We start from the raw sequence: 13,001 nt of genomic DNA on the forward strand, positions 1-13,001 counted from the left end.
GGAACCCTGGAAATACTGATTCAGCCAGACCTAATCGCGGCCACAGCTCTCGGGTTTGGTCCAGCCATCCCCATCCCCCGCAGCGCGAAGCAGCTGTACCACCGCGGCTCGTCTGAGCTCTGAGCATCCCTGGCTACCAGCAACCTGGCAATCCCCGGCCAGTGCTGAAAAGTGACAGGGTCGCCCAACGATGGATAGCGCATTCCAGACCAACCTGGTCTCTTGGCCCTTCTTGGGGAGACCGAAACACAGAGCGGCTCAAGGCGGAGGTGGGCGGTGGAGGGGGCGTCTTGGTCTCTCGGAGTCCAGCGAACGTTGGGCAGAAACCAATGGGTGACTGTGGCCCATCGGGGATCCCTCGGAAGCAGCCAATGACCTCGCTCCGCTCTGCACCCCGCCCTCTCCACAGCGCGCAGCTGGACCATTGGAGCTAGCAGGAAGGGGGAGCGCAGCACCAGTAACGGGGAGCGGGGGGCGTGGCCAGGACTAGGATCCGCCCATGTCTCCCGGTTAGGTTCCCCATTGGCCAGACTGCGGCGCCGCGGCGGGCGGAGAGGAGGGGCGCTAGGCGCGTTGTGGGCGTGGCCTGAGGGCGTGGCTGGCGGGGGGCGGGGCAGCAGCGCTGTCGCAGTGAGAGCCTGAGCGGCGGCGGCCCGTCTGGAGCTGCGGCGGGCGAGCCTGCGCGGCTAGCGGAGCCGCGGGGCCGGGAACAGGTGATCGCAGCGGGAGACCCGCGCCCTCCCGAGTTGCGGCGCCCGAGCCTGCGCTTCCGGGCTCAGCGGCAGCCTCCCAGCCCCGGGCTGCTAGAGGCCAGCTTCAGGCTTAGCACGCGCTTCCTGGGTATCCCTCTCCCCGCGCGAGCATCTAGAGCCCCTGGGTCCCGCGCAGCCTCGGGAGCGGCAGCCGCGCGCGGCGGAGCAAAGTTGTGGACGTGTCCCGATCGCTGGGCCCCGCGCGGTCGCCACTGGCCGGGCGCGCGCTCTAGGAGCGGCGCTCGCCCTGCAGCCCCGGGGGCTCCCTTTGCAAACTGCTCCAGAGGCTGAAACTTCGGGTGCCGGCGGGTCGGGGCCTGCGTCCTGCGCACCCTCCGCGAGGACGTCGCGGACGGCATGTGACCGTTCCGGCGCGGGAAGGCGCGGGCTCCCTGGACCAGGCGGAGGGCAGGCTGCGGTGCACGGCGGGCCCGGGCTCCAGCCGAGCAGCCCCCCTCGCCCGGGCCCCGCCGAGGCCGGCGCGTTCCCGCCCCCGCGCGGGAGGATTCGCTCCAAACTCCCTGAACTTCGGGCGGGTCCCGAAGCGGCAGCCTCGAGGTGCACAGCTCTGCTCGGGGACCCCAGCCACTTCATCGTTGCTCTCCACCCTCGAGGACTCTGAAGACTCCTGGAGCCCCGGGCGGAGCTGACAGCCCCCTGCTGCTGGCCGTGCCGTGATGCTGGTGAGGAAAGTGCCGGGCTTCGTCCCGGCCTCGTCGTGGGGGCTGCGGCTGCCGCAGAAGTTCCTTTTTCTGCTCTTCCTCTCGGGCCTCGTTACCCTGTGCTTCGGTGCCCTGTTCCTGCTGCCCCACTCCTCTCGCCTCAAGCGCCTCTTCTCGGCCTCGCGGACGCAGCAGCCCGGCCTGGAGGTGATGGCCGAAATCGCCGGCCACCACTCGGTGTCAGAGCAAGAGCCACCTCCCAACCCTGCCCCTGCGGCTCCGGCCCCGGGTGAGGACGATCCTGGCCGCCTGGTCGGTGTCCTCCGTAGGAAAGGGTGGCTGCGGCGAACCCGCCCCACCGGGCCCCGGGAGGAGGGCAACAGGGTTTCAGCCCTCCGGCCGCAGGAAGAGAGCGTCCGGTTCAGTTTCGACTACAATAGTTTCCGCAGCCGCCTTCGACACCCGGTCTTGGGGACAAGGACTGATGAGAGTCAGGAGTCCCAGAGTCTAGTGAGAGCTCAGCGAGAGAAAATCAAAGAGGTAAGCACCCCTCCCCTCCAACACACACCTCCCGCCAAGACTTCTAGCTGCAAGCCCTTCCCTACCTGCTTGGCCTCTCCTGGCTTCAGGTCTACTCAGACCCTTTAGGCATGCCGCAGCACCGCCCCTCAATCCAAAGTTACTCTCTTTCCATGGTGCATACTTTAGGGTGACTAGGCTAGGTCATGGATCCTACCCAACCTCCAGGTGAATTCTTTTCCCGTTGAGTTCCCAGGCCTGGTGGGCTTCAGGCTTTCCCTGATGGGCTTCAAGTAGAGCGGATTCTAGGTCCTTAGTTTTCGTTTGTACAGCACGGAGCCACTAGAAACCCTCTCCCTCACTGAGTGTCTTTTAAGTCTTGACTTCTTCTAATCTCCATCAGGCTATGGAAAAGCCAAGACCCGTGAGGTATTTGCTGTCCTGTTTTGTAATCTCTCAGCATCTTGCAAACCAGAGATCTCCAGCATCCCCGCTAACTGCTTCCTTCTATCGAACTTCGCCACAATTGTACATAATTGCATGTGAAAGACGAAGGAGTAATCAATAAAGCAGTGGTAATGTTACAGAAGCTCTGAGGTTATTGGCTTAATGAGGCGGGTCTTGGACTGGTTCCCCGTAAGGAGTGGGCCGAAGAGGGATTTAGAAGGATCACTTAGACTTGAGTCACAGACTTTGTTTTAAGACATCAAAAACAAACACGGCCTGGAACTGGCTTGCAGACAATTGCCAAGAGGCCACTGGTACTTGAGTGTTCTGCCCCACCCCAGCTAAGAGTGTTCTGCCTGAGATGCGTGGCCAACATAGCAGAGGGGGTTGCAGTGACACCCCCAGGCCACAAGGGGGCTGTGAGCAAGCCGTGGGCCAGGGTCTCTTCCCTGGAAAGAAGAGGATTCTTTCTCCTTCCCGGGGACCCAGAAGGAAAGCATTGCTTCAGTCTGGACCTCTGAGTTTACCGCAGGAAGTCAGCAGCCTGTTTCGATTTCTAGAGAGAGCAGCCAGCACCTTTAGAGTCTGCTGCCAAGATCTTCCACAGCCATTGGAGGACTTGGCTACCCCCTTCCTCTACGGGAGCTGTCCTTCCTCCCTGCACCCACCTCATTTACAGCTGCACCCAAAGGTGCTGTGCTGAGCCCTGTTTGAGCTTCTGTATAAGCAGTCACAGGACAGGTGGAAACACACACACGAGCTTAGTCCTTGGTGTGTGCATGCTTGTGTGTGCACACAAGCAACTTCAGTTCCAGTTTTCACTCAACTCTTAAAGGTTAATCAAAGACTAGAGTTTATAACGGTTAAGCGAGAGCTGTCATCCGTGCCCTTTCTGTTCAGGCACTTCTTGTGTTCACTTCACCTGAGCCACCTGCCTCTCCCTTTCCTGTCCCTTAACCCAGTCCCACTTCCTACTCCTCCAAACCTCCTTAGCGGGCCACAGCCCCCCGTGAAATCACACATACATCTCGTTCGTGCGTGCCGTCTCTCCTGGGATGCCTAGAGCTGCCAAGAAATTGTCAAAAAGATCTCCAAAAGCATTGGGAATTCTCCAGTGTGGGAGAGGTAGAACGAGCCACTTCTGAAAGCCTGGGCTAGAGCCTTCTGAGAGCCTCCCTGGTAGGGCATGGCGCATGGGTGTGTGTGTGGGGGAAGCATGGGGGGTACGGTGGGCTGGCTCCTGGATGGGACCGTGGCCCTGTCCGTGCCGAGACAGCCTTTGTTACTAGCAGAGACTGGAGCTCCCCACTTGCTGCAGTGGCTGGGGCTGGTAGGAGGTGTGAGCACTGTATGCTGTGCAAGTGGGTGTGGCTGGGGCTGGTAGGAGGCGCTTGCCGTGGAGGTGGGCATGAAGTAACAGAGTGGGAGGAGGGCTGCACGGTGCCAGGTATCTGGATGTGTGATGTGTCATCTCCTTACACCTCTGGTTGTAGCTAGAGGCACACGTGTGGTTCCTCGCACCTGCCGTTCTACAGCCTTCTTGCTCCGTCTGCAGACTTCAAGCTCCTCAGAGTGGTGGGCTCTGGGCTGTATTCACAGTTATGCTTGGAGACCTGTGGTCTTCTCAGGCTGCTTGACTTTGAACCCTGCCCCATGTCCCCATTCTGAAAATGGTGGGTGGAGTCTTTGGCTTAGAAGTTAAAACACAATGACTGTCTTTGTTGTCCCACCAGAGGAGGCATCCCGCTGGAGGTGTCTGTCCGCCGTTCTCCTTTGGTCTCTCTCTGTGTCACGCCTACAGGTAGATCATTTTAAAGAAAGGGACCGTGTCATTTGTCTCTGGTTTGTTTATTTCCAGACACGGACTGATTAGACTCAAGAAGAAGAGGAGAGCTAGCATCAGATAAAAAGAGACCCGTTCTTATAAGATGAGGCTTTTGAAAGTGAACGTAAGCATCAGGGCAGAATCTGAGAGAGTGACGGATGAGCGTGGATGGAAACCGGACAGACACTCTGGCTCCGAAGCAAGTAAATGTCTTTGTGAACATTCTGGTGCGAGAGATGGATGCGTCCTGCTGATAAGATGGGTTGATGTAGCAGCTTCTGGTTATCTATGTGTCAGGACAGAGTTTATCACCCCCACCCTGGTTTTGAAACTGTGGGTGTTGGAGATGGGGGGAACCAAGAGAACATGGATTGGCGTCTTAGCTCAGCTGCCAACTGTCTGTCTTTGGGTAAGCCACGCCCCTTCCTGTAGGACTGGATGAAGAAGAGGGGCTAGGCTGTTGGTGGACGAGGGTCCAGCTTTGGCCCCTTCATAGACTTCCAAGCTGGTCAGGGAGGTCTTAGCCTTGAACTTCCTCTGTTCTTGTTCCTCTCCGTCCCATGCGGCCAAGTGTAATCACGTGGTGATGGTTTTGATGGCGGTGATGTTGTGGCCCTAGCTCGTACCTATGAATAGCTATCTAAATGTTGATTAATTTAGTTATTCCCAGCACACATATTGAACTTGGGAGATGGGGCTGAATGGCTCTGCAGCTTGGGCTCGAGAAGGGCCAAGATGGCGGCTACAATGGAAACCAGAGCTCTGAGGACCATACAGACCCACAGGGAGGCTTTCTGGCATTGTGGTATGATGTCATCTATGTCCATATTGGGATGTATTCATAGTTGTCCTGGGACATGTGCAGCCCGAAGGCTACAGGTTGGACATGTTTGATAGGGAATGGGGGTCACTGTCCATTGGTGGATTCAAATTCAGGTTTTTTCCAACAAGAGTCAGAAATGGGCGGCCTGTTAACATCACATTCCAGGGAAATGAATTATACTGCTTTGATCTCATGATGGTAGGTTGCTGACCTCCCAATAAAGGGAGCTTTGGTTAGAGAGAATGGGCAGTCCAGAACTGTGATACTGACTGGGCACTGGTTTCGGGTTTCCTCCCAGCCTGTTTGTTACTTTTGAAAAAAAATTATAGAAAGTATCATTTCTTCTGGTTCCTCTTCGCAAAGTGCTTGTCTAGGCAGAGAGGACCCTGGATTGAATTTCCATGTCCTTGCCCAGTTAGCCCTGAACTCTCGTGTCACCTCACAGCAGTCTTGCAAAGAATCCATTCCGGCTCCAACCCTGACCCTGGTCTGGGTCTTGGTCTTGATGTGGTAAAGTCGATAGACCAGGACTGAGGGGACACTCTTCTCCTCCCCACCCCCACCCCGTGTTTACTGCTGTGTTTACGGATCTGCCCCAGTACCTAGGATCTGCTGTGACATTTTGTTGGCCCAGCTACTTGAATATTGATCCAGCTTTATTAAAGATCTGTCATTCGGGCTGGGGAGATTGGTCAGTTGGTGAAGTGCTTGAGGACCGGAATTGGAATCTCAGAAGCCATGTGAGAAAGCTGAGCTCGGTGGCATGTCCTTATCTCGGTCGTGGGGAGGTAGAGACGGATGGGTCTTCAGGACTTACTGTCCGGCCAGCCCGGTCTACTGGGCAATGAAGGGATCCATTGGATTTTCTTCACAGGGTGTCTCTGTGTAGCCCTGGCTGTCCTGGAACTCACCCTATAGACCAGGCTGGCCTCAAACTCATAGAGATCTGCCTGCCTGTGCCTTCCAAGTGCTGGGATTAAAGACATGCAGCACCACTGCCTGGCCAAGAGACCCATCTTTAAAAAAAAATAGGAAAAAAGAAAAAAGGCTAGGTCAAGTCAGCTGTTGCTAAGATGGACTCCCTGGTGTCGATCTCTGAGACCCACAGGGTGGAAGGGAAGAACTATTTCCAAAAGTTATCCCTGACCTTCACTGATGAGCTGAGGTGCATCTCCCCCACAGGCAAAAGAAATAAATGTAAAGAGAATTGCTGCTTTTTTTGGAAAGGATTATTTATTTATTTTGGGTGTATCTATCTTCAGACACACCAGGGGGTTGGGGGATTTAGCTCAGTGGTAGAGCACTTGCCTAGCAAGCGCAGGCCCCCTGGTTCGGTCCCCAGCTCCGAAAAAAAAAAAAAAAAAAAAAAAGATAAAACAGACACACCAGAAGAGGGCATCGGATCCCATTGCAGATGTCTGCGAGCCACCATGTGGTTGCTGGGAATTGAACTCAGGACCTCTGGAAGAGCAGTCAGTGCTCTTAACCGCCGAGCCACCTCTCCAGCCCCCAAGATTGCTGTTCTTAGAAGAAAAGCAAAAGCAAGATGGCTAGCTAGCATTGACCACCTGAGGTTGACCTCTGGCCTCCATATGCACACGCACATGTGCATGTGTGCCCTCCCCCTAACATGCACCACCCACGTAGGAACACACAAAAAGACCTGCGAATGAACAGTTAAGGCTGCTGATAGTTGAGGTTGGATGTTTGCCCTAAGAGCGTCTGAGATTGCCACGGTGGGGTGTTGGGGCTCCAGCTGCGTTTAAGGGCGGACGAGCTCAACCCGAGAGACTGGCTAGACTATCAGTAATTTTCCAAGGCTAATTTGAAGGGGCAGAGTTCCTGTGAATGAACTCTTTCCTGCCTGGATAGCAGGCACCTGGAGGATCCTCTCAATTATCCCAAAGTGCCTTTGGCTTGGCAAAACGTATCCCTCGCTCTACCCTCCGGGCCTGCCACCTCAAGCCTCCAGGATATTGCTGACTGTGACAGGTGATGGTGTCATCCTGTCGAGTGATCTTTGCTCCTCATTAGTAGACTGGTTCATTAGTCATGTGTGGTTTCTCTGTATCTTTGATTTATCATCACTGGTACCGGGGACAGGTAGGAAAATTAAAAGGCCCTGTGTTCTTTGTAGCGTGTGAGCATCGGAGCCTGGGAGATGCACAGAATAATTAATATTAGGAATGGCTCGGATCGAAACGGCTCTGCCTGGAAGAGCTGGCTTGCAGACCCGTTGAAGGTCCTTTGAGTCTTTCCCGCTCCTCCGTTTTCTTCCTGACTTGCTGTGTAGTTCATTAATGTGGCTGGGGACAGGCTGTAATAAGTGGGCATATCCCTCAGGAACCTTGTATCCGGAGCCCAGCCACACCCTTCCAATCCCTCCTTAGAACTTCACACTTAGTGTCAGCCACCGCTAACACCTGCAGATTGCTGGCCCAACTTTCTCTCTGGGTGGCCAGCCTTTTGGGGGATTGGACATCGGAGAAGGGGTCGCTTCCTGGGCCTGACATCCTTAAGTCTGTTGTTAGTGTTAGATAAGGAACAAATAAAATGACGCCTGTCAAGAAATCAGCTGTTTACTTCACAGTACAGTTAGCAGGGGGCGGGGTGGGAAGACAGATTCCCCGAGGTGTTCAGAGTGACTGATTTACATCCGTGTTCACAAGATGCCTTTTCTCCAGCTTCCCCGCAAGACCGATCCATTACTCCACCAAAAATAAATATTGTGATATATATATTAGGCTTCGCTCAGAGGGTCTTTACTTCTTTTCTCTTATTGGAAAAAATAAATCAGGCTTGTAGATGGCAAGCCTGGCACAGGGAAGCTGCTTGGTAATCTCGGTGGGCACTTGGCCTAGTGAGTGGCGGCGCTCGGGCTCTGGGACGTCACCGGTCTCATCTTGAGTTGAGGGCAGGGTAGGGGATGGGCCAGAGGGTTAGGAATCTCTACTTTCTGTTACGCACGTCTGTTGGCCAAGCCGGTGGCGGCAGCTTAACCATGAAATGACGAATTTGGGATACAAGACAGTTGTCTTGACTGAAATCATGGCTGTTTATTACACGTCTGAAAGACAGGGACCACATGTGGACTGTGGCCGAGTGTCATGAGGGGGGAGGGTGTGAGTGTGTGTGTGGGGTGATGGGGGGGTCAACTGTTACCACAGCTTGGCGTGCCTGCCATTCAGAAACACCAGGCTCGGTCAGACAGCAATGTCTCCTGCTCTCCCACTGGCCTCAGGCAGAGGCTTGACTCACCAATGTTTGCCTAACTGGGGTAAAAACAGTAACATTTTCTGGGCTCTGTGTTTCCACTGCGGATAATGGAGACTCCTCAAAGGGATTTTGACCACCAGAGGACCCTAGTCCCACTTCCCTCTTCCTCCTTCAAGTCTCTTTTCTCTGGGACAAGTTAGTAGTACCCAGGTTAGGCATAGATCTTGTTCTCTTTCTGGACAGGGTTTCTCTATGTAGCCCTGGCTTACAGAGAGGCTACTCATTCTGTAGACCAGGCTGGCCTCGAACTTGGATCCACCTGCCTGCCTCCCAAGTGCTGGGACTAAAGCTGTGTGCCTCCACAGCCCAGCAGATCTTTTTTTCTATGCCGGCGGGAGAGCTCTCTCATTAGCCCTGGCTCTGTGTCCCTACGTTTCAAAAGAGTAACAGTCACAGGGGCCATGGCCACAGACCTCAGCTTCAGGAGTTTGCTGCCTTTCAAGGTTTGTTTTCTAAGATTTGGATCGAGAGCCCCCCCAGATCGGGGAGGCAGGTATTCAACCCGTGCTTCCTCATACTAGGGTCTGGCTGTCTCTCATCTTGGCAGTGACTTTTTTATGACTGAAGCTCAAAGTCTGTGGAAACTTTTGTGAGGCAAATTTATGCCCAACCCAAGATTTAAAAAAAATATGTACGTGTGTCTGCACAAGTTTTCATGCATACACGTGTCCTTCGTGGGGCACTGGATCCCCTGGGACGGAGGTTACATACATGTGGTAGTGAGCTGTCTTACGTGGATGCTGGGAATCAAACTTGGCCCCTCTACATGAACAACGAGTGCCCTTAACCTGTGAGTGGTCTCTCCACCTCCAGCGTTGGCATTTTGACGAGGGCCCTCGTAGGTAAAGGAACAATTGGGCTTTTGTCTGGTATATTCTGGGTCAGCTCCTTCACTAGTGGCAGCCATTTTCAACCAACACACAACAGGGAATTGTTTTTTCCCTCCTTACTGTCCACCTCAGTCACTTTCCACAGCCCCCACCAAACACAAGTCGTTCTGGCCAACTCAGTGGCCGTCATACACACTTCTGCGCAATGCCACCATGTCCCGATGGGCCCAGGACTCTCACCCGTCATCGCTGGTCCTGTGTGTTCTCTTCTTTTTCACAGCTTCCTGGTATAGGTGCTATTTAGGTACGTATGGTTTATATATAGTGAAATGCATAGATCTCTTTTTCCCCAGGGGGCGGGGTTTAAGACAGATCTGTCTGTCTGTCATCAGTGAGGACTCCAGTTCCACGTAAAAGGACTAAGAGCTGGTGGGTCTTGTTTTGAGTTTAAGACAGGGTTTCTCTGTGTAGCCCTGGCTGTCTTAGAACTCACTTTGTAGACCAGGCTTGCATTATAGATCAGACTGGCCTCAAACTCCGCCATCCACCTGCTTCTGCCTCCGAAGCACCAGATTGAAAGCGTGGGCCAGGCCCGCCAGGCATGCGCCGTATTCTTACCTCAAGGGAAAAGCATTTGTCTGGTTTCAAGACCACAGTGTCAGACATAGTGTTTTAGTGAATGTCTTTTATCAGGTCAAAATAAATTCCTCTCTATTCCTAGTGTGAGAGAGAGAGAGAGAGAGAGAGAGAGAGAGAGAGAGAGAGAGAGAGAGAGAGAGAGAGAGAGAGAGAGAGAGAGAGAGAGAGATTGATTGAGAGAGAGAGAGAGAGAGAGAGAGAGAGAGAGAGAGAGTGTGTGTGTGTGTGTGTGTGAGAGAGAGAGAGAGAGAGAGAGAGAGAGAGAGAGAGAGAGAGAGAGAGAGAGAGCTCTCCACATCCTGTGGAGGTCCGAGAAACAACCTGATTCCTCCGGTACTGTGCACCGAGCAGCCTTTGAGACTATCATCAGCTGGGACCTCACCATGGAGGCTAGGCTGACTGGGCAGTGAGCCTCAGGGACCCACCATCTCTGCCTCCCTGGAGGTGGGATTACAGGTGTGAACCACCACCGCGCTTGGCTTCTAGGGATGGCCTGAGCCATTGTCCTGGTGCCAGCAGGACTGAATGCTGTCAGATGCTTTTCCTGAATCTGTGGAGATGGTGACAGTGCTTTTCCTTTTTTAATCCTGTCACTATGGTAAAGCAAGATGATCTAAAAAGAATGTTAAACCGGTGTACTTGATGTCCTGATCGTTTGTTGAGGGGTTTGCCCGTAGTGTTATTGTAAGAAATCCTTATCTGCTTTTTGATGTCTACACCATGACAGCCTCACAGATGGCTTCTCTTCTCTCTGCATTGCAAAAGAATTATGCCTGAGTGTGTTCTTTTTATTCCAGGGTCTCTGGTAGCTCAGGCTGGCCTTGGATTCCAGCGTGGCTGAAGATGACCTTGAACTTCTGATCCTCCCATCTCCCAAGTGCAGGATTTACAGGAGTGTACGAATCAATAAATCACCCAGGCAGACACACATAGACATAATTTTTTAAATATAAAAGAAGCATTTTGTTTGTTTGTTTGACATAATATTTTTTTTTGTTTTTTGAGACAGGGTTTCTCTGTATAACAGCTGTCCTGGAGCTTGCCCTGTAGACCAGGCTGGCCTCAAACTCACATAGCCTGCTTCTGCCTCCGGAGTGCTGAGCCGAAAGGTGTGCGCCATCACCTGGCTTATAAGATTTTAAAATTTTTAAATGTTTCTTGGCTTTTTTAAAAATCTAGTGTTTTTGTTTTGTTTTATTTTGTTTTGTTTTCCAGTGCTGGACATTAAGTCCAGAGCGCCTATGCCAGGCAAGTACATTCCCAGCCCTAAGAAAATTTGGATTTTAATATTGTTTGTTTTGTGTTTCTTAGAATCTACCAGTAAAACCTGCTGGAATGCCTAGGTTGGAAGTGTTAAATCTGACTTTGTGGGGAGGGCTGGAAAAATGACTCAGTAGTCACTAGCCCAGAGGACGCAAGTTCTGTTCCCAGCACTGTGTTAGGAAGTTTGTAACAGCCTGCCCTCTGCTGGTTACCTCAGGTACTTGCACTCACTTTCATAGACACAAACACATGCTTAACTAAAGTAAGTCTTAAAAATTATGGTTTTGGTCATATAAAAGACATGGAATCATTCAGAATATTTTTCTTCTGCCAGATTTACCATTTTCTCTCTCCTTTTGATTTATTTATTTTATTTTATTTTATTTTATTTTATTTTATTTTTTTGTTCTTTTTTTCGGAGCTGGGGACCGAACCCAGGGCCTTGCGCTTCCTGGGCAAGCGCTCTACCACTGAGCTAAATCCCCAACCCCAATTTATTTATTTTATATATGAGTAGTTGTCTTCAGACACACCAGAAGAGGGCATCGGATCCCATTACAGATGGCTGTGAGCCACCATGTGGTTGCTGGGAATTGAACTCAGGACCTCTGGAAAGGCAGTCAGTGCTCTTAACCACTGAGCCATCTCTACAGCCCGCATATTCGTTTCTTAGAAGTTTGTCTAGTTCACACAAGTTGTCGACTCAATCAAACTGCTCCCAAGAGTCATTTTCTTTTACTTTTTTGAGGAATCTTTTGTGATCTTTCTTTCCTGACTGAAATTGACAGTCCCTTCCCTTGAGTCCTTCTTGTTTTTTGTTTTTTTAAGATTCATTTATTATATGTAAGTACACTGTAGCTGTCTTCAGACACACCAGAAGAGGGCATCGGATCCCATTACAGATGGTTGTGAACCACCATGTGGTTGCTGGGATTTGAACTCAGGACCTCTGGAAGAGCAGATAGTGCTCTTAACCGCTGAGTCATCTCTCCAGCCCGAGTCCTTCTTGTAATAGTAGTTTAGCTGTTAGTGTATCATTCCTATTGATCTGCCCCAGGAATCAGTGTTTAGTATTTTCTGTGTGTCCATGTGGTATGTGCATGTATGTACAGTTGTGTGCACATGTGTATGCACCTGTGGAGGCCAGAGACAGGTGTCTTTCCCTCCTTCCCACTTCCTTTCCCTTTCTCCATGCCCCCTCAACTTCCCTCCCCCAACAGGGTCTCTAGCCTGACTTGCCCGAAACTTGCTATGAGGACCAGGCTGGCCTCTGCCTCTTGAGTTCTGTGGTCAGAGGTGTATAGCATCGATCCTGGTCCTCTCTGTTTTTTTGAGACAAGGTTCATCACTGAACCTGGAGCTCGCCATTTTGGCTTGGCTGAGCAGCAAGAATCTGGTTTCTGCTTGCTCAGATCTGGGGCTACTGGGGTGTTGGGTTGCACCAGATTTTTCCATGGGTACTAGGGATCCAAACTCAGGTTTTCACATTCGAACATCAAGCACTTTACCCACCAACATGTGTTTTGACACCCAAATATTTTCTAATATCCATTTAAATTGTTTCTGTTTTATTTTAGTTACTTGATATATTGTCTTAGGGTCACTACTGCTGTGTTGAAACACCATGACCAAAGCAACTTGGGGGGAGAAAAGGATTTATTTGGCTTACACTTTAGTGTTTATCACTGATAGAAGTCAGGACAGGAACTCACACAGGGCAGGAACCTGGAGGCAGGCGCTGAAGCAGAGGCCATGGAGGGGTGCTGCTTACTGGCTTACTCCCCATACCTTGCTCAGCCTGCTTTCTTGTAGAACCCAGGATCATCAGCCCAGGGGATGGCACCGCCCACAATGGGCTGGGCCCTCCCCCATCAATCACTAATTAAGGAAATGCCCCACAGGCTTCGACAGCCCAATCTCACGAAGGCATTTTCTCAGTTGAGGCTCCTTCCTCTGATGACCCTA

At 52.0% G+C, this 13,001-nt stretch overlaps 1 protein-coding gene across 1 annotated transcript in view; it reads left to right on the top strand.

The window, feature by feature from the left end:
- Positions 1–655: 655 nt before the first annotated feature.
- Positions 656–13,001, top strand: part of Man1c1 (mannosidase alpha class 1C member 1) — a 138,973-nt gene continuing 126,627 nt past the window's right edge. The window contains exon 1 of the mRNA XM_032896378.1: positions 656–1,954. Coding sequence (XP_032752269.1) covers positions 1,430–1,954 — 525 coding nt within the window. The 5' untranslated portion in view covers positions 656–1,429. The remainder of the gene's footprint in view (positions 1,955–13,001) is intronic.

The sequence above is a fragment of the Rattus rattus genome, chromosome 1 (assembly GCF_011064425.1).
Source record: "Rattus rattus isolate New Zealand chromosome 1, Rrattus_CSIRO_v1, whole genome shotgun sequence".
NCBI lineage: Eukaryota > Metazoa > Chordata > Mammalia > Rodentia > Muridae > Rattus > Rattus rattus.